Source organism: Lepisma saccharinum, chromosome 1 (assembly GCF_977018435.1).
Source record: "Lepisma saccharinum chromosome 1, izLepSacc3.1, whole genome shotgun sequence".
In the NCBI taxonomy this organism is placed as follows: domain Eukaryota; kingdom Metazoa; phylum Arthropoda; class Insecta; order Zygentoma; family Lepismatidae; genus Lepisma; species Lepisma saccharinum.
The window spans coordinates 103,838,536-103,861,580 of NC_139229.1; the positions used below are offsets into that span (position 1 = coordinate 103,838,536).

Genomic DNA, 23,045 nt, shown 5'->3' on the forward strand with positions numbered 1-23,045 from the left:
AACAACATAAGAAACGTATGTCCGGAAAAATTTTATCAATATATGCAGTAGATAAAAAGAGGCATATTGCCAAACTTCCGGGCTCTACTAATGACATACATTAATTAAGGAGGTGAATGAACCATTCAGGTTCTTTATGGAACATTTGTAATTTTATATCACTCAAGTAAAACATCAGTTACTGGTATCAGTAAATCATATATTGGTACTTTTTTTGTTAGAACTGGAAAAAATATCATATTGGTACATCCCAAATATCTAGAAGCCTGAGGTGAAAAAAATAATAAAATAAAACAAAACACTTACCATAACCAAATTATAAACATTATCCATAGCAGCAACATTATACAACTTAAGAGCCCCTCTTATGTCGTTCTGCATAACCATACCTACTAGTAAAGATCTGAAAGTTATCTGTTCTATTGAGTAGACATATTCAGCAGATCTGTTGTAGAGTTCGATGGCATCTTTTTTACACCTTGCCATAGACAAGAGTGACGTTACAATCATGTTAAAATGACCTTTCAAATCTGAAATGCAATTAATATAACATTATTAAGTTCAGTGAATAAATATAACAACTACAAAATACACTAGACTCTCGCTAATCCGGCCATATGGGTGCCGGATTATTGAGAGGGTCGGAAATTACGTACTACTATGTAGTTTAAACACATAGGGACGATACAGGCTGTACTTTATTAAATCCAAAGACACTGTACATTCATTTAAATAGAAAATTTAGTTGTTCAGTGTGTACATATACAGTAGTATCACTCACTATGAAACATGTCATGAATTTTTAGTTAGACCGCGGCATGCCTTATCACGCAAACGCTATTGAACACGATAATTCATTCAGGTCGGATGTGGGCCGGACTACTGAGAGGGCGGACTATTGAGGGCCGGATTAGCGAGAGTCTAGTGTATAATATCCACATCCATATCTTTGCTAAGTCTCGCACAGAAATAGATTGCACAACAGCACACAAGTAACGAAAACAAACTTTCTGGTAACTAGGTGCCACTTAACCCTTAGTACGTCACGCGGTCTGACGAAAGTAAGCCCAGTGTCGCCGAGGCTTTGAGCGCAAAATTTGAATTCGTATACATAATGGAGAAAAATCGTAATAACTCTGGCACTATGGGACCAATCTACTTCGGATAACTTTTGTTTTGCAGGTAATACATCGGTGCATGCAACCATGTAAAATTTGGATGCCCCAACCGCGGGGGGTTACGGGCAGGGGTTGCATCCCCCGAATTTCAATGAAAAAAACATAAAATGTGGAGTTTGCCCCCTCTTCTCCAGCTACTTTCGGGAAAAACCGGAACTTTTGCTTTTTTCTTCTTTCAAAGAATGGACCTTTCGCAACAGAATGAAACTTGATTCATGTTCGTGGGTGCAATACAATTTGAATAATAAGGCAAAACGTAAAACTCTGTTTTTTTCCTCAAAACAGCGAATTTTAGCCAATTTGCATATTATTCATAACATTGTTATAACTCGGACACTATGGGACCAATCTACTTCGGATAACTTTTGTTTTGCAGGTAGAACATCAGTGCATGCAACCATGTAAAATTTGGATGCCCCAACCGCGGGGGGTTTACTGGCGGGGGCTGCATCCCCCGAATTTCAATGAAAAAAACATAAAATGTGAAGTTTGCCCCCTCTTCTCCAGCTACTTTGGGGAAAAACCGGAACTTTTGCTTTTTTTTTTTTTTTTTTTCTTCAAAGAATGGACCTTTTGCAACATAATGAAACTTGATTCATGTTCGTGGGTGCAATACAATTTGAATAACAAGGCAAAACGTAAAACACTGTTTTTTTCCTCAAAACAGCGAATTTGCATATTATTCATGAAATTGTTATAACTTGGACACCATGGGACCAATCTACTTCGGATAACTTTTGTTTTGCAGGTATAACATCAGTGCATGCAACCATGTAAAATTTGGATGCCCCAACCGCGAGGGGGTTACGGGCGGGGGCTGCATCCCCCGAATTTCAATGAAAAAACATAAAATGTGGAGTTTGCCCCCTCTTCTCCAGATACTTTGGGGAGAAAACCCGAACTTTTGCTTTTTTTCAAAGAATGGACCTTTCGCAACATAATGAAACTTGTTTCATGTTCCTAGCTGCCATACAAAGTGAAATAAGTCTCATTATGTGGAACAATGCAATTACTAAAATATTATGTTGGGTTACAATATTTGGCAAACCGTTCGAAAAAGAGACATGATCGAGGGCTAGTTAGTTATATATAACACAGCAAAATAATTAGGGTTATATAAATAGGTACTCACCATCTATTGTACTGTGTGATACTTCTCAAAACAGGGATCAAGGCACAGAAAAACAAGACACTTCTTGCACTGAATAAACGTGCGGCGGAAAACTTTTTTCTTGTTGCACACTTTGCATCTCATGCGCTTGCTGGTCTTTCTAGGCCAATGCTTGAAAGCAGAAACTTCCAATCTTACCATCTCAGGGGGAGGTCGATGATCAACAATCAAAGGTCTAGAAGGACCAGCCTGCTCATTAGATCCCCGCCGAACCAACTCTTCATACAAAGCTATCCGGAAGTCTCGATGTCTGCGAGTCCGGGAGACCTGGCTGAGGAGGATGTATGCATTGAGGATGCTTTGGTTTAGAAGGTAGAAAAACAGTTTATTGGTCCACTTTATCGTCCTTCTGTCAGTCAGGTATGTACATGTCATTCTGTCTGCCTTATCCACGTAACTCATATTCCTATTGTAGTCAAGTATGATCTGGAGCTTCAAAGGGTTGCTGTGGTCGTCAGTGAAGTTTCCTTGTGTGGGGGGTTTGTGAAAATTTGTGAACACACAGACGTCACGTTTGTCCTTCCAACGTATAGCTGCCAGGTCCCCCTTTGTATACACGTCCAGGTCACCACGTTTGGTCTTCCCCATTTTCAAGTCAGTGGGCATGGAACGCCGATTCTTATTGACAGTTCCGCAACATTGGGTGCCCTTTGTTGCGAGATCATCAAAAAGTTCGGGAGAGGTAAAGTAATTGTCCATAAAAAGTTTATGACCAATTCCTTGTACTCTCTTACTTAGTTCCATGACTAGGGCATGGGTGGCTGTCACAGTTGGAGTCTGTCTGGCACTGTCCTATCCAAGGTAAACTAACATATCAACAGTATATGACAAAGCATCACAAAGCAAGTACAGCTTTATGCCAAATCGCTTGTGCTTCTTTGGGATATATTGCTTGAAAAGCACCTTTCCCTTGTAAAGAACAATAGCCTCGTCAATGGCTACGTGTTCCGTCGGGTGATACAAGTCGAAGTAACGCTGTCTCAGATGTTCTAGAACCTTTCGTAGTTTCCAAAGTCGATCGGTGTTGTCCTGAGGAGGGGAAGAGTTGTCGGCAAAGTGCAGGAAACCTATGATGTGTCGGAAACGGTTGCGTGACATAACATGCCGGACCCAAGGTGTGTGGAAGGAATTTGTCTGCCAGTGAGAGTCCATGTAGTCGTGCTTGTTATGTCCAAAATAGATCCAGAGGGCAAAGAAAAGGAATAATTCTCCAAGGGTGATGGGGGGTTCTACCCTGGACGGATTATTCTCATCGACAAATTGCTGGTAGTATCGGTTAGATTCTACCAGAATAATGTCGAGACGAGCATCCGTCCAGAATAGGCAGCAAGAATCGAAAGGTGAAGAATCAGGAGTCAAATCTGAGGTCTTGGGTCCGGCCGGCCAGTAAAAGGTAAAGGAGTTGGACCCTGAACAAGAGAGGTGCGCGGGCCCCAGGTTGACGAACTTGATGACGTCGATGATGATGCCGTTGGGAGAGGAGAGTCATTTTCATCCGAAGAAGAATCAGATATCCCCCCACATCAACATCATCATCAAAGTCATCATCTTGATCAACATCTGATCCCATGCTCTCACATTCATTGTCCGTATCATAATATAAAAGCTCATCGATCTCCTAACGCATAATCGTTTCCTTCCGGACATATTTCCACAAAGAGCCGAGTCAACAGGGAACAAATGGATTCACAGTAGCTACACAAGATGCAAGTGCGAACAAAAAAAATCAGAAGCACATATCACAAAAAAATTACCCAACACAAGTTCAACACAGCTCAGGGGACACACAATCGGAAAGCACAAAACACGGTCTTTCACAGCCACTGCTCTGAACGTCTATGGCGAGGCCTTTCCTAAACAGAGGAGGGGAGGGAGCCTTTGCAATCCTTTGTTTTGTCTATACTTCTGGATAGACTCATGACTCTTGGCTTCTGGCCTCGGGTCATTGCATTTCTAACATAGAGGCGACAGAAAGCTGACACCGCTAAACCTCTTCCAATCCAGCCTCTCCTTGACCCCCCCCCCCTTCTACTACTTTCGGCTGGATCACCAGGTCTAAACACAAAGAAGAATGTGTGCCTTATCAGTACTAAATCACAGCGTTGGAAGCTTGGAGGAAAACAACATCGTAAATACCAAGCATTCATTGTGTCTGTCAAGTGTGAGCCCAAACGCGTGACATATTCCGAGAAAGGAGGGGGGGGGGGATTTGGAATTTTCGTAAACACATGTTCTCGAACCGAACTGTCAGTGTTTCAACCTCAATATACAAATATAAGTGTGGCAAACCCTCGATAATTGTATCTAAAGCTGTTTGTTCCATATATGCAACCGCGGCTGACAGGGACATACTTTTTTTTGTTCCACATATGGAACGGCGGGGGACTAAAGGTTAAAAATATTTGAAGATAAAAGATGTATGTATGTGTTATGGCATCTATAGTTTGATTGATCTTGTCCATTTTATTTATCTTTTCTGTCACTTTTGGCTAACCACGAAGATGAGGATGAGTGATATGTTGCATAATTTCAGATTTTCTTCAATTGGGGGATGGGCCATACATGTCCTCTCCTCAAAGAGTGGTCTTGTTTTCCTGCAAATTTGCCCCCCCCCCACCACCACCACCACCAAGAAGTAGCAGTCGATTATTTTCAACTTAACTTTGCATGGTTACAGGAATGTACCACTATTACATACTACAGCTTTTTTCATTCACTTTCGTGTTTTTTGATAACCTCTATGGTGTTCTTCTTCCTTTAATTTTCATTATTGGGAGGGACAATGTACAAATTTCACCTTCGATAAAGCCGTCACCCTCCCCCCCCCCCCCACCTCTGCAAAAAAGACTATCTCATTGTGATAATTACTTCTAGAGCTATGATTTTTTTGTACACTCCTGTTCACATAAAGTGGCATACTCCACAGGGCTGAACAGTTGGAAGGATGTGACACTGTATCTGAACACAAGTGTACATCGCAGCAAGTTTGAAAAGTGCATGTGAAAAGTGCGTGTCCGGAAAGGCTTACACGTGGGAGAAGCTACTGTCCACTCAAGGTTAAAATATTGGAGCATTACATCAACATACAGGGTGCACACACAATTGAATATGGGAGTTTTAATACTTCCATATGGTTCTGTAACTTCAGCCAGTTGTCTCCTCCATGTGATGAAAGATCAACTGTGGAAGTTTTGATTCTACGTGCCCAAATTTGTTTCCAAACTCTGCCACATGAGAGTGCCAGTTGTAAAGATGGCAGTGGCTCCTGATCATAAGGCTTTTTGTGTCTTGGAATTCGGAATGTCTAATTCAGTGATTACAGTCCAACAGTGCTTATGAAAAGAGGGCCTATTGGTCAAGATCTGGATGACAACAATATTCGTAGGTGGTGTAACCAATTCCAGATGATGGGGTGCCTGTGTAAGGGGAAGAGAAGTGGGCGACCGCGTGTGTTAGATGAGAACACGGAATGTGTCAGAGCAACTTTGTGTGTCCTAGGAAATCTGTACGGCGGGCAAGTCTAGAACTATGCCGACCATGACAGTGTAGAAAGTGTTGAGAAAACAACTCTGACTGAGACCGTAGCACCTCCAGGTGTTACATACCCTAAGCCTGCAGATCATGTGACCTGTACCAACTTCTGCGAACGAATGCTGGATGAGGAAGATGATGGCTTTTTTAGTCATGTGATTTTCAGTGATACATCCACAAAATGTGTTATGAAAACTAATTGAGTTGCTCCTCCATCTATCAGGTACAATTCATTACTGTATTGTGCATCGCAGAGAAAAGTACACATGCTTAAAACTCAGATATTAATTTGTGTACATGAAAAGAAGGGATAAAGGAAGTGACATAACGGTGAATGAACACTGAATGAAGGTTCTCCTCGAACTATAGCACCGAGGAATGAGTAACAATTAGCAGTATTATAGCCATATATTCCTGGTTTTGAATTTTAAAAAAATAAAAATAAAATGTGACTGAGAAGTTACGATAAATCACATAAATAGAAGATATTGTTGTGTGCCAACTTAAAAGACTACGAAAGCAGAGAAGTGTATGGATAAAAACAAACTTCTTACCAACAGGTTCTGAACTGTTTCCTTGCATCTCTAGCAAATCAAGGAAAACTTTCTTTGCTATCACTGGCTGTTTAGCATTCACTGCTTCTTTTAACAACTGGCCAATAAGATTAGCACGGATACTTTCATCTTCTTCATCATGGAAAAACTGATAATTTCTTGAGTATATACCATGTTCTGCAAAATAAAATAATAATAATACACACACACATTTTTCCATTTCAGAGATTTGGGGGGAAAAAGTTCACATTTTGAAGGACATTCAACAGAAACAACCAAGTTGTTTCACCTGACAAAGAGCATCTAATAAATTACAAAGTAATGCAAAGAATGAATTAAGAATTATAAAAACCCAAAATAACCTAAATGATGATAAAAGTGAAGAAAAATGTTCTATCAAAGTAACACCTAGTGACAGAAGATTAAAATATGATTGCAAGCAGAAAACCTAGTAACTATGAGATAACAAGTTTTGTCACAACAAAAGACCTTCAGGTCTCTTGGATCTTTTAACACTATATAAGAATTTACAGTTCATTCTCTCCTCTGCCTCCCTGTTATCCTTTTTTACAACACATATCCTGAAATATTCACACTGAGGAATGCAACCCTTATTAGCATACTAGCATACTCAATGGTACCTACCCTTTTTTTATGTTGGTGGTAAGTGATGAATTCTTTTTGTGTTACATATGTATCTCGCTAACTTTCCATTGGGGTGGGGTGTTCGTTACCTAATGTCACACAATTACTTTTACAGGGTCCGGCAGAATGAATAGTAGGATATAAAAAGGATAGAACGTCGAAACAAATAGAATAATTTATTGAAACACACTTTGAAAACAAAGAATAATAGATGCCATTACATACCATATACGCCATTTTACTTTGTTTTGAAGATAACACCCGACAGATGGTTGCCATCATGTTCAGCGCATTCTTTCAGGCGGCGAACAAAAGCTCGCATCACCCGCTCCAGCATGTCCAATGGGATCGCCTCCACAGCTGTACATATCCTTGCCTTCAGTTCAGCTACGGTATGAGGACGTGTAGCGTACACTTGACTTTTCAGGTAGCCCCACAAGAAGAAGTCAGGGGCAGTCATATCGGGCGACCGTGATGGCCAATGAATGTCCCCAAATCGGGAAATCAATCGACGAGGAAAATGACGCCGCAAGACAGTCATGGACCGGCGGGCCGTGTGGGCTGTTGCCCCGTCCTGTTGGAACCATATGTCTCTGTTCACCCTTGGAAGGAGAAATTCATGTAACATTTGGACATAGCGATCGCTATTAACCGTTACCGCACGTCCATGAAGATCCTCAAAAAAAATGGACCGATGATGCCAAACGATGCCACACCGCACCACACCGTCACACATTCACTGTGCAGGGGTTGCTCATGCAGCCAACGAGGATTAAATGGCACCCAGTATTTGTAATTATGTTTATTGACACCACCGTGCAGATAAAAATTAACCTCATCCGACATCAGTACGTTGTTTCGCATCTGCGGCTCAGCTGCTAAAAGTTCCAAGCAACGCAACGCAAAGGTTCGTTGGGCATGTTTATCTTGTTCGGTTAGTTTCTGTGCGACCTGCATTTTGTAGGGGTGGAAGTGGAGGTCTTCATGGATGATGCGCCGCAGGGAACGATCTGACATTCCAAGCGCCAAGGCATGTCTGGCAGCAGAACGCCGAGGACTTCGGATCAGTGCTTGACGGGCCTCCTCCACTCGCCCCTGGGTCCGTTGTGTCTTTGGTCGCCCCGGGCTTTTCTTTTTTGCACACAATGCATTAGTCCTGAATTGTTGCGCCCACCGTCCATCGTCCTATGACCCGGGACGTTCTGATGTCGGCCCACCTGGAAATGGCGACGAAAGAGCCGCTGCACGGTGATTGGAGACTCGTTATTTTTTAAATATGCCTCAACTGCGAATGCTCGATGTTCCGAACTCCACAAGGCCATAGTTACAAATGGCAGTCCTTATTCAATCCAGCGCGCACACACGTCGTTGCGCAGGCGCAACGCCGTACTACGTGACTCAAATCAGGCTATTCATTCCGCCGGACCCTTTACGAGGAACAACAACCCAAGAGATCAAGAGGGTACCAGGCAATCAGGTCTGATGTTCCCCTCCCTTTTTACATGATTATTTTTACAACTGAGGTGACCACTCATGGTCTCCTCTCCACAATGCAGTCTTCCTCTTATCTTACCGGTTATTGTCTTCATGAAGGACTCAGCAGCTCTGTCTCGTCCAACGGATATCTCACGTGAAGGTCAAACCGAAAGCTAATTGTCGTAGAGAGATGAAACTGCCCATTGAGGGCCTGGGCCTACCTACAGACTGCCGGCCTCACTCCCACATGATTCTACTCACTCACTCACACGAGGTGGGAGATCGATTGATTTGCTTTATTTTACATCACCTTTTGTGCCACTTTTTTTGGCTAATTTGCAAAGATGGGGATGAGTGATGATACGATGAAATTGATGAATGGACACTCACAAACATCCATGCCCAGGCCAGGATTCAAACCCGGGACTCCTGGCATTGTAGCGTGATGAGATAGCTCCTCCACAGGGCTGGCCCAGGTGGGAGATCATCCAACCAGTTGTGGGTCACGTGGTCAGCACAACAAACAAACACAACGTTTTCATGATCCAGTAATGCTACGCTACTCATACGCAGCTCCCCAATTTCCTCATCATGGTGGGTGGCCACTGGTCCAATACACAGGCCAAAATCTCAGGAAAAAAGCTGTTATGCTTCCCCCCAAAGACAGGAACTTGCATGTGTCCCATAGTCGGAGCCCAAAGCATGACACATTAGACTGGACTCATGACAAGGCTTTTAGTGGAGGTAAAATTTATACATTGTGCCTTCCAATAATTAGTGTTAAAGAAAGAAGAAGAAAAAACTAATTTTAAAAAAAATAGGCACCTAAGAAGAAAAAGATTAATCTCATATGGAAAGAACTGGAGGAAGCACTGAAGAGAATGAAGAGAGGTAGAGAACCTGGAATAGATGGAGTGTCAGTGATTGGTGTGCAGTGTCCGTACAGAGTGATGAAAACAGTGTGGCAAGAGAGAAAGAAGTGCCAAGAGATTGGATAAAGGGACTAATAGTTCACATATTCAAGAAGGGGGGACAGAAAGGAATGTAAAAACTACAGAGGAACAACACTAATGTGCCACTCAGCAAAGGAGTATGACAAAATATTAGAGAAAAGAATAAGGGAAGTAACAGAGCTGAACATGAGAGAGGAACAGTATGGATTTAGAAGAGGCAGATCGACATTGGAGGCAATTGCAGGAAAGGCAGTAGGGTATGGAAATGATATGATTATGGCATTCCTAGATATAGAAAAGGCATACGATAGCATGGACAGAACGAAGATCTGGAAAGCTCTAGGAGAGGAAGGAGTCAAGGTAGAAATAGTGTGTACAGTGCAGAGCACATTCAAGGCTAACCAGAGCTGTGTGAAGACACCAGTGGGAAGAACAGAGTGGTACGGTATAAGTAAAGGACTAAAACAGGGAAATGCTCTTTACCAACTGCTGTTCATAACTACAATGGATGCAATTAATGAAGAACTTTTGCGGAAACCTGGATGACAATGCATTAAGCAGCTTCACGATCTGTTTTGCTTTTTTATGAAATGTTACAGGAAACAAAGAACACGTTTTGAATGAAAGCGGTTACTGGAAGTTGTCGGCTACAAGGCCAGGAGTTGCTCACTCACGGGAACCTGCTGAACTCTAGGTCAGAGCTGGACAGATGGACCAGACTTCCAGGCAACACACGTCTGTATTTTGGAAAATTCCTGCGATCTTATCTCTCATTTCTCAAGGTGGTGTATTTATTGATGAAAAAGCTTAACCTGCCATACACATTGACAAAGACTGCAGGTCTAGCAGTCATTTCAGGTTGCTCCCCCTCCCCCCATGGGACGTCAGTGGCTCTTAGGACAAGGAAACAAGTCAAGGTCAATTTAACATCCAAGAACATTCGATCTTCGCTTTTCGCGTATCCAAGAGCAAGTGAAATCACAATGGCAAAACAAGTGTGGTGTGGTAGTGTCTATTTTTAGATCAGACCCTCTTGCAAGAGGTAGAGCACTTGTGAAGGGAAAGAATGCGAATGAAATGAGTGCAAGAAAATGTATTTTTTGGGCGATTTCTTTCCATTTTTCAACTTTTTTCCAAAATTTTCACGGTTTCTGGGAAAAGGGTCATTACTTCGAGAAGGTCGTTATATCCAGGGTCGTAGAATCAAGAGCCGACTGTATTCTAAATGTTGACAGATAATACATGAAAAATCCTACCAAATTATGTTTGTGTATAGTCGTAAACATTTCCTTTGGTAGCATCCTAATCGCAACACTCTGTTATAAAATTTGAATTAATATGCCACTTAGGCACATTGTCATTCTCAAATACTATACAGTAGTAAACATAACTCCTAGAGGTAACACTGGTATCAAAATATATCAAATGGCGAGTATAGTGAAAATAAATAATGGATTATATTATGCCTTTTTTTGAATATTCATATGGTTGCGTTAACCTTTTTATTCAAAAGTAGCGCACAGGAGATGTAGTGGCCTACTTTTTGGTAAATGTAGCTGCAGCTGTAGCGAAGCTATTTTTAAAATGTAGAATACTCATCCCTGGTTGTACCACTAATTTTTCCGTCATGAGAATAAAATTATTAATCATTACAGAAATGTGAGTAACATGTAAATAAAGACTCAGGTTCTAAATTTAACTGCTTACCTTGTAATATTGCCACAGCATTCTCAACTAGGCAATTTCTTAGCAGAACTTCAGCACATACCATGATAACACGAGTTGGGGTAAATCCAAGGAAAGTCTAAAAATAATATGAAGGATTAATATTTTCACAATGTCAACTATTATTTTTTTATAATTTTCAGTTCTAGATTACATGAAAAAAATTCACACTAGTGTTCAATTTGATAGTACAATCTGGGAGTTATTGTACAAAACTGATTTTTTAGTAATAAAGGCAGAAAGAGAAGTCATCCTCTTACACGAACTTTACAATTGAGAAGAATTTTTCTTCAGGCAAAAGGAAATTATTTGCATTAGCATATATTATTATTTTACATCACTTTTATGCCACTTTTGGCAGATGATAAGGATGAGTGATGATTTGATGTAATTGATGAAGGGACACACAAAGAATACACATGCCAGGATTCGGTGGTGAGATCAAAAGTTAACCACTAAATGCACTCAGCCATATATCCTGTATCAAAGTAGATATGTTAAAACTATAGATGGTGTTTCTTTTTCCTTAACCTTCAGCTGCAGAACAGTTGAAATTTCGAACGCCACATGTGAACCCCTTAATGCCGGATGGTCGATATTTCTACCAGTAGCACGTGGCAGCAATTAACGTGTAATTTCTTAAAAAGTACACACGATATGTCAGTTCTGTCTTTTTCATCTTTAGTATACATATGAAGGTATGGTATACTCTCATTTTAAAACAATATATCCATTGTTACTACTATTAACAAGCAAACCTTCAAAAAGTAATTCGTTTCCCTTCATATCACTTTGTTACCACCATATTATTATGGGATCAATTTCTTAAAGTGGCTATAACTTGTTAACTACTGCACCCTTTTGAAAACTTTAAATTCTACAAGCAAGTATGAGTTAAAAGCAACATTTCAAGCAACATCCGACAATTAAGGATTGAGGGAGGGACGCAGGGGCACAGGTCAGATTGTCGAAATTTGTCCCGATCACATGTTAGCATATGGCAGCAATTATCGTGCCATTTCATAAAAACTATAACTATATTTCAGTTCTGTCTCTTTTGTTCATTAGCTTACGTCTAAAGGTAAGATATACTTGAATTACAAAACAATACATCCATTGTTACTATTAATAACAATGCAGTTTTAAAAAGCCCTTTGTTTCCTTTTTGTCCTATGGCATAAATTGAAGATAAAAGACTATAACTGCTCAACCACTACATCTTTTTGAACAATTTAAATTTTAAAGGTAAGAATGAGTAAAAAGCAAAATTTAAGGGTATAGGGGATTAGCGGTGGCAAAGGCCCAAAGTTCGAAATTTTCCATAATTATGCAAAATTGCCGAACCCAGTCATTTTTTTTTCAAAGTTGCATGACATATGCTTATAGAATGGTCTCTTGTTGTGCTTCCCTCCAAATTTGGTCCTTCCAGGATCCAAAGGGCTAAATCTAGAAGCAAAATTCTGGAAACACTGCCACTTAATATAATGTTATTTTTTTACTCACGAAGTATCAGTCTGATTTCAACGAAACTTTGCATGGTTGTACGAATGTACCATCGCTACATACTACTTTTTCTCATTCACTTTGGTTTATGTATAAGGGCACAGGGGCGTACGGTATTTTTTTTTAAAAAAATCAACTATCTCCTTCATTGTTTAACAATAATTATTGGGAGGCACAATGCATAAATTTTACCTCCCCTAAAACCTATGTCTTTATGAAAAACAAACAACAGAAAAAAATTCATCTGTCTATGACATTAGTTCTTGAGATGCAATTTTATTTGTACTTCGCAGCAAGTTTGAAAAGTGAGCGTGAGGTCTGGCTGCTAAAGGTTGTCAAATATAAAACATGAAAATAAGTGCAAAACTAATAGTTTTTATAAGTTCCAAAAACAAACCTTGGTTGGAAAAATTTGTAAATACATTTCATGTTTGTACAAAACTTAAATCTGCATCTACTACAGAGGTTGATCACTTTATATCAGATTCGGTGCTGCCACCTGGCATATCATGCTGGAACTATGGGTCTCCTGGCGGGAGCAGTGTTGTGTCTGACCTTGTAGGTGCGCGAGTGTTGGTAGTGAATATTATCAAATGGCGCCGAAAATCAACTGGTATTGGGAGGGTTACGTAATGGCCCTTTTCCATGTAAAGTTTTCATACGTACGCATTGTGAAACTGTGTGGGTTAACACTCGGGGTGACTACTGCGAAAGCTATTGTGGTCCGTTACACACAACAGGCTCTCCTTGCCAAACATTCTGCCACGAAAACCACCAGGAGAAGGGCTGCAAGCAAAGTGTCACCCGTAGTGCGAAGGGGGATCCGTCGATTGGCGTGCCAAGAAAACCCCCAGACTCAACGTGATATGGCACACAGATTTCACCTCGCACAGTCAACTGTGAACAAAACAATTCACAACCGCCTCAGGTTGAAGTGTGTGCAGAAGGCCCATGTACACCACCTTCTATTGCATCACATTGCCGAACGTAAGACGAACTGCAGGAAACTGTATGAAAAGTATCTGGCGGGTTCCAAATGGAAGAAAGTTGTCACAATGGATGTATCATATGTCCATCTCTCTGCTGGTGGTCACATACCATGACATTGACAGCAAGGGGCCCAGCAACTTTGTTCGTCAGTGCAGGGAAAGTTTCCCTCGTGGCTTTATGGTTGTGGCGGGATTCGGATATGAGGGTAAGTTGATGATACGCAAGGTGGACAAAAACGTGAAGGTGAATGCCAGATACTTCCAAGACTCCATTCTGACACCTATCTATCGGAGAGACATTTCACAATTGTATGGAATGGACGCGAACCAGGTGATGATCCATATGGACAAGGCTTAGAGTCATACTGCCAGAACATCACTACTTTTTTATCAGGAAATCGCAGAGGAATTAGGAATTCGTGTCATTCAGTTTGAAGACATTCCTGTGAAAAGCCAGATGCCAGTCCAATGGATTTTTGCGCATTTGGACTGTTGAAACCTTGTCTTCAACATCGCCGCCCGCTCACCCTGGATGGTCTATGGAAAGCTTGCAGGGAGGAGTGCGACAGAATTCACATGCCTGTCCTGCGCCGGAGCTTGCTGCAATGGAAACTGCGATGCCGGGCGATAGTCCACAATGCTGGGGGTCCAATAGAACATGAACGGTGGTGGCGGCACGGTATCTCTTAAGGTGAGTACCCGTCAAAAATGGTCGGATATAAAGCAAACAACCTTCTGTATAATTGCCAATTTTAAATTGATATAATGTTTAATTATCGGTACCAGTAAAAAATCGTAACAGTGACAACATCAGTAAGGAGGCCAAGGAACAAGGTGGGTTATGAATAGGCACGTGAAGTTTTAGTTTTATTTTCACCTGAATTTCAATGTTATTGTTTACTGCAATTTGGTATTATTTTTTGCAGTTTAGGGCAAAATTCAGTGTTACTTTTAGATGCATTTTTACTGTTCCTTCTGTGCTTAAGATTTTCACATTGCTTTAGTTCTGGAAAATTGAGACAAATTTTAGTTTTAATGAAATAAAATAAATTTAAGGCTTATCTTTGTGAGAAATGACCAGATTTCTTCCATTTGGAAAACTATTTCTTCTCATCAGACAGTAAATATGAAATGTTTATCGAATGATATCACCCAAATCTTTGAAAATAGTCATACATATCAAATTTCCCTAACAATGAAAAAAAAATCCGGCTGCGAACTCAAAACATCGTTTTATGTACACACATACATACACAATCCCCCTTCCACCCGAAACACAACAGGTGATTCTCCCTGAAAATTTTACCCTTCCTTACAAATTTCCCTCCTGGGAAGATCCCCTACCGAGCAAATTCTATTTTAGGAAGAGGATAAACATTGTCAGTCATGTCTGCACCAAACTGCAATAATTTAATTAAAGCATGGCAATTTCTTTTGAATCGAACTTTCACCAGCTAGACTAGAAACAACAGATCATATAGCACTTCAGGTAGTTATTTTTGAAGAAAAGAAGTGTTATCCCTAGTTTATATTGCATATTTTGTGGTGTTTTTCACGTTAAAGTGCAAAATGCGATGTTATTCTAAAAAATGCCATAATTTGCGATTCCTTAACATAGAAATCTTGACTTCTTTAGTTACCCAAATACATTTTACACACTTTATTGTGCTTTCCTCAACTTTTCGGTGTTATCATTAAAACTAAAACTTCACCTCCCTAGTTATGAATGGTGATCCGCATAAGTATTGATAAGGCTACAAAAATGTCTCGCAGATACCGAGTTGTAGATACTGCTTTTGGTATTTGTTGTACACCAAAAATATTGATATATAGGGTGTTTGAACTTCCCCCCCCCCCTTTCTTAACATTTATTTGATCGCCCCCTACTTAAGTATAGTTGCAAAATTAAGAAAATAGATATTTTTATTCAATGAAAAACCCCTACCACAAGGTCCATTAAGATGAAAACACAAGCTGTATTTTAACAAGAGATTTAGACTTGCTTTAATTATTAATGCACGTAAAAATTAATGCATGGGGAATGGCCACATTACTTTATTTAATATTAAAACATCATACAAGAATGTCATTTTTAAGAAACGAAGTGAACAAATCTGAACCACACTAAATACAATTTTATATTTCCAAATATTCAATTTTATCAAATTCCAGTTTAAGTATATAACACTGTAAATTCACTGTACTGTTAAAAATAGGAAAAATTCTTGACCTCCCTGTTGATTTCCTGTATTTTTCTTGAAATTCTTGTCTGGTAAAACACCCTGATATACCAATATATCAGAAATAAGAGCTGCAGTGGTCTAGTCGATAGGGTGTCTGACTGCCACGCAGGAGACCCAGGTTCGATTCCCAGGGTGGGTGGTATAAGGTCAGAATTTTTTCGGCCCACATAAAGCAGCTCTGGGGCTCACCCAGCCTCAAATCAATAGGTATCTGGGGACAACCTTGGTACCGATCACATAATCTCCAAAATGGTGGAGTTCAAAAATTTGTGGGACCCTACCCCAACATTCCTTTCATGTGCCTTCATGGCCAAACCAGAATGAAATTTACAGCCCCATATTTCTTTTTCTTCTGTCTGGTGCCGAGAAAGGTTGTGTTGCATCTGACAAGAGATCTTATCTTACCAGTTAATCCTGTAACGGACAATGCTCTAGTAAACTCGTATAAAATCCAACATTCATTTTGCCCGATTATCTCCCGACTTTTGCTAATGCCAATGTGACTGCTGTCAAGATTCTTCGAGTTTTCCTTGCAATAAATGAGAGGTCCGTAGGTCGCGGTGCAAACGGGTTTATCACGAACTAGAATTGTAAGAATTTCGTGGAAGAGCAATGATTGTGCACAATTGAAATGCATCCTGTGCATAACAAGTGGTATAACTACAGAGGATAAATGGTGTTACCGTCTCCTCCGTGCCCTCATTTTGTGCAACGTTTTTTATAGTTCCTTTCAAACTTACAATATAATTATGTAGTATATATAAAGCTTATTTTGTGAGCTATTACCAAGTATAAAACATCCGTTATGGGGGTAATTTATAACGTAATTTATTTACACCTGAAAAACAAATGCCACCTTGAAAAGTTTGAATAATTCGAAGTTGACATTTTCTGGGCCCTTGAACTTCGTATTAACGAGATTTTCCTGTATATGTGGGATCTATAACCAAAATTTTCCAGATGTCTGAAAATAATCAAATTTTTGTTCCTTAGTCTGAAAAACATTATTACAATTAATAAACAATTTATATATTTATATTTCATATTATTAACCAAGATCAATTAGCAGAACATATTGAAAGGTTAAAACCAAATGGGAGGCTAATAAGAGTCTAAAGTAGTGTCCCCATGTGAACGAAAGAGTTATATTAAGTTCTTGTGAATAACTGATAAAGTCCGAAGCAACAAACTGAAGTTTACAACCTTTTTAACACCTTCTAACTCACTTAATTACAAGTTTTCTGTCATCCGAACAATAATATGTACACATTTTTTTTTCAATTCTAAACTTGCCAACTGTTTGCTATTGCTGTTGTAAAACATTTGAAATTCCTGTTTATTTACAATTATTGTTAACAATAGAGAATGAAGCTCAAGTTGATGCTGGTTGTTACAAACGTTATTTTGGCAACTTTGGAAGTGTGTTCCATGTCAAGCAGCACCAGAAGCAATAATTTTGTGGCACACGTACGGAATTCGCTTGTGAATTCTCTTCAAGACAGTCATGGTAATAGTTACAGTGCAAGAGTGTAAATTATGCAGCTGTTTAGTGTCCTACTCATATATTATTAAAAAGTATTTTTTCATAATATTAAGTCCATATTTAACTCGATATTTTGGTGAAAATAACAAAATATGTATTTACATATTTAGCACATTTTTACTATATATAAATCCATTCCTTGATCATAAACATACCCCGTCATCTGGTGAATCCATGTCAGGTATTTTCATGCCATCAAGCGGGTGCATTTTGTACAATTTCATATTTTGATAGATACCCAAGGCATCCCTCCAGGAGGGTTTTTCCATTTGAAGCATTTGCATTATTAAACTAATGCCAACAGTTGCCATTATTGCATGCAAATCAGGATCCAATTTCTTCCCATTCCTACTGCGGCCTTTAAAATATAAATATAAAAGAAATTAAATAAAGACAAGGAAAAACACCCTGCACATTTAGACCACAAAAACAAAAAAATGCTATTCTTCCATGTTCAGAAACAAGAATAAATTAATTATATCTTTACATTTCAACCCTGCTTTTAGAAATATAAAATTGCTATAATTATTGTACATTTTACCATGAGCAACTTACATTTACACCGCGTGAGGCACCTAAAAGTACCACCTGAAATAGCGAAGAAACCAGAAACAGTAGCGATGTGACGTTTGCGGGAAACAATAATATCAAATGGGGCTCGTAAATCGGAGGTATGGGGTGGGTCGAAAAATATCGACAAATGGGGCATCTGGAGCAAAGTCATATTTTTTTAAATGGAACAATATACAATAACATGCATAATATAAAAGAGCACACGCAGAGAAACACAACACCGTTGGTCTCATGCATCTACTGCACATAGGAACGAAGATATGGCCATGTGAAAATATGTAAACAAACTAACAAGTGGCCAACTTGACCGCCAGTACCACGGCATGTAAGACTTCTCAGGTGCCTGACAGAACTGCCTTTACGCAGACCAAGTTTTGATAGCAGGTCCACGAGATCGTGTTAGTTCATAGCAAGCAGTCGTAGTGGTAAGAGCGAAGATTATGGTGTTCACAAACATAGAAAAAGCGGACATGATCCTGATTTATGGGGAATGCCGAAAGAATGCCTCAGAAGCCTACCGTGTGTACGCAGAGAGATATCCGGACAGACGACAGCCATCTCGACGTCTGTTTGGTAAGAGACACCGGAAGTGTAACACCACGAGCACGTGTGCGGAACAAGCCAACTACAGGTGAGGCAGGTGCAACAAATGTTCTCGCCGCTGTTGCTGTGAATCCGCACGTTAGCTCCCATGAAATTGCCAGGGATGCTGGGATGAGTCAGCGAAGTGTATTGCGCATTCTGCACACACACAAGTTTCACCCATATCATATCTCCCTCCATCAGGAACTTCACGGGAATGATTTTGTGGACAGTGTTCGGTTTTGCACATGGATGTTACGACACGACACACCCGATTTGTCACGTATCCTCTTCACTGACAAGGCAACTTTTACCAATCATGGAAATGTCAACCTAAGGAACATGCACTATTGGTCGGTGACAAATCCACATTGGCGCTTCACCAAGTGGAACGCCAGCGCCCATGGAGTGTGAACGTGTGGTGTGGTATAGTGGGTGAACATCTCATTGGCCCTTTTTTTATACAAGGGACACTGAATGCTGACCGATACATACAGTTTTTACAACATGAACTGCCTGTACTATTGGAGGACATACCACTTCAGACAAGGAGGGACATGTGGTACCAACATGACGGGTGCCCAGCACACAGTGCAAGACGCGCTACAGCATGTGTGGAAAATACATTTCCAAATCGTTGGATTGGACGTGGAGGGCCTGTCAAATGGCCGGCTCGTTCCCCAGATTTGACACCGTTACACTTTTTCCTGTGGGGAAAGCTGAAGGACATTGTCTACCGGGATGTGCCAACAACTCCAGAGGATATGCAACACCGCATTACTGCGGCCTGTAGGGACATTCCCTACGAGATGCTACATTCTGTGCAACAATCTTTGCGTGGGCACCTCGTTGCCTGTATCGCAGCTGACGGCCACCACTTTGAACACACACTTTGACAGGTTTTCGCTTCTTACGCAGTGGTTCTTCGACATACTGTCATATTCATTTTCATTATGCTGTAACACTGTCAAATACATGGTGCTGACGATGTCTACTGTATTTTTTCTTCCTTTAACACGTTCTGTCTTCATCTTGTCCAATGGCTTCCGACATCTCATACTTGTACATGCCGTGGTACTGACGGTCAAGTGGGCCACTTGTTAGTTTGTTTACATATTTTCACATGGCCATATCTTCGTTCCTATGTGCAGTAGATGCATGAGACCAACGGTGTTGTGTTTCTCTGCGTGTGCTCTTTTATATTATACATGTTATTGTATATCGTTCCATTAAAAAAAATATGACTTTGCTCCAGATGCCCCATTTGTCGATATTTTTCGACCCACCCCATACCTCTGATTTACGAGCCCCATTTGATATTATTGTTTCCCGCAAACCTCACATCGCTACTGTTTCTGGTTTCTTCGCTATTTCAGGTGGTACTTTTTGGTGCCTCACGCGGTATATCTATATTGTAGGTACCAACTGAATGCCAGTCCTTGCACATTACTGGACTGCTCATTATTTTGTGAACATAACCAGAATTATTGTTTCAGCAATGAAGAGAGGCTACACAGTAAACTACATTTCAGTAAAAGAACACAAAGGAATTGTCTTTTCTTTGAAGTAACCACCACAAGCTTTGATAAATTTGTGTTCTTGTTTTTAAGTTCACTTTATGCACAGAGAGGTTAATCAGGACTGGACCTACAATTTAATGGGATCCATCCTACTACGTGCATCCACCGTGTATTAAACCTAGGACCCCTTCATTACAAGGCAATGATGCTACCAGTACACCATAAGGGAGGCCCAAGCTTTGATAAATGCTTCACACATTCTTGGCCAATTTGTGGAGTGTTTCATAAAGGAAGTTTGTTCCATTCAACACACACAACCTTCACATTTGCAATTCAAATCTTCCTTAACTGTGTTGTGAAAGTGAATCCATCCCAATTTAGTTGCACTCTATATACCAAGGGGACTGGACCAGATTTTTCAGGATGCTTTCTCTCTACAGCAGTCCCCTCCCTCCAAAAAAATTATTGAAAATACATAATTATACTCAATTTTGGATAAACATTTTGTTGCAAAGTTGTGAATTTCTCAAATAATAACTTTTTTTTATTCAGATTTTCTCTCATGAAATTCTTCAAATATTTGAAAGCTATACAGATGTGTTTTAAGTGCAACTGAAGATTAATATTAATAATTATCATGTACACAAATTTGAATATTTATACAATGTTAAAGGATTTGTATCGGAATCTGTGGAAACTAATAATTTTCGGCATTAGTAACAGTATCAGTTCAATCCTAGTTGTAACTCAGACTACATGTCACCTAGCTTATTGGTCTCACAATACTTCCAGCTATATGACCGACTTACCAACCAAGTGCGTCCTCACAACACAATGATTGGGTTGTCTTTTGTTTCCATTGATTTCTGCAGTTATCTTGGGGTATCACCTGACCAATGTCCTTGCGTTTGGTAGCATGAGGTAATGAGGTATGGATGATGGTAGTGTTTGAAGAGTGTTCAAAGCTAACATTGCCTGATTTCTTACGTAGCCTACTGCATGGCTCATGTACTTTCATTATTCCAAGCATTAAAAGCTTAAACATTTCCTTACTCAACTAAACTATGTAATGGCAACACACTGCTCATGGGAACGAGTAATTTTATCATTTGTATCAGATAGCTTGTATTAGGGTGGATCAAATGAAAACAAAACAGTGGATGTATTGTGTGTGGCGAGACAACCCTGTGTAGAGGTAAGAGCGGGAGGTAAGGAAGGAAATCCCTACTGCATAATGGACTGGCCCTAGATAGTCGTGCATGAGCAGGTGATATGCACAGGTGGTCGGGCAGCAGTATCGTCTGAGAAGGCAGGCAGACAGGCAGGCAGTCAGTCAGTCAGTGCTTCACCTGCGGCAGCGGAATGTTTGCAGAGTTGTAGCAAAGTGATGCTGACATGTTTTTTTGATCATGAATAGAGCCCGGAAGTTTGGCAAAATGCCTCTTTTTATCTACTGCATATATTGATAAAATTTTTCCGGATATACGTTTCTTATGTTGTTTCGAATGTTTTAGAAGCCTTTTCATTTTGCCTATTTGGGACCCCACTGCCTATTTTTAATAATAATGCCTTTTTCTGCCTTTTTCAATTAAATTTGACCATTTTTTTTAAAAAAAATGTGTATATAAATTATTTTTCTCCCAAAAAACGTTGTTGGCATTTATTTTTCTTCCGTTTATTGTGTGAATAATTTTTGCTTTATTTAAGTAATATTGCACTCATGCATGTTTCAACATTGCTGAAGGAGAAAAGTGTGAGAAAAATGTATTTCATGCTCAGTTAGGATATTGCCTTTCGGTTAACATTTCCTTGTGCATGATTGACTGCTGAAGTGGACAGGTTGATTTCAAACACAAAGAAGATATTTCTGAAATCTCCCTCTCGAACCCGAAAATTTAAGGAAGTTGCATCTGAGCTTAGTTTACCTCCGCAACCAGTCTTGACCAGATGGGGAACCTGGATATCAGCAGCTATATATTTTGCTAGCAACCTTGAAAAAATCAGTGAGGTGATAGATGCTCTTCCAGAAAATGAAGCGGCTTCAATTCGTGAAGTGAAAAAACTCCTGTGCTATTCAAGTTTATTTTTGCACATTATGGTGCATTGCCAGAGACAATTACAATTATAGCATCCATGAAAATCTACGAGGAATCTATGCAGCAGATGATGGAAGTGCCAGGAGAAAAGGGGTCAGCTGTTGCGGAAAAGTGCAAACGGGTAGTGAGTGCAAATGAGGACCTGAAACAATTGAAAACAATTTGTGATATTCTAAAAGGTGAAAATGCTGTTACCCAAAATGAGTCCAGCTACATTAGCTTGTTTTATGTATGCTCCAATAACTTCTGTCAAAGTAGAAAGATCATTTTCTATTATGAATAACATTCTCTCTCGCAGACTACTATCAATGAATGTTGAGAACTTAAAAAAACACCTTGTAGTTATGTGCAATTAAGACGGAGAAAATTGAAATGCTCTTCCCAATGTAGATTTTAACATTTTGCCAGAAATTATAGATAAAAGTAAGCACTTTCCAAATGTGCCTTTTTTGGTTTATTTTGCCTTTTTTTTCTTTTTTTTGCCTATTTTCCACATTATAAATGCCTTTTTGCCTGCCTATTTTAACAAAAATAAATGCCTGAACTTCCGGGCTCTAATCATGAAGGACCCCTTCTCCTCGAGTTGACCACGGTCAAACGATCAATGCTGCTTTACTGCAGTACCCTCCACTGTATGTGCGCAGCAATCAAGGCCAATTGGCCCGGCCTGTTGTCTTCTGGAGTGGTTTTGCTGCATGACAACACGCAGCCACATATGTCAGCTGTTACAAAGAACACGTTGGTGACGTTTGGGTGGACAATG

General features: G+C 40.0%; 1 protein-coding gene across 1 annotated transcript in view; it reads right to left on the reverse strand.

Moving 5' to 3' along the window:
- LOC145998900 (uncharacterized) overlaps positions 1 to 23,045 on the reverse strand; it is a 94,970-nt gene that overhangs the window by 25,394 nt on the left and 46,531 nt on the right. Inside the window, exons 8-11 of the mRNA XM_083135644.1 lie at positions 17,667 to 17,869; positions 11,216 to 11,312; positions 6,435 to 6,611; positions 307 to 530 (exon numbers count right to left, since the gene is read on the reverse strand). Coding sequence (XP_082991770.1) covers positions 307 to 530; positions 6,435 to 6,611; positions 11,216 to 11,312; positions 17,667 to 17,869 — 701 coding nt within the window. The remainder of the gene's footprint in view (positions 1 to 306; positions 531 to 6,434; positions 6,612 to 11,215; positions 11,313 to 17,666; positions 17,870 to 23,045) is intronic.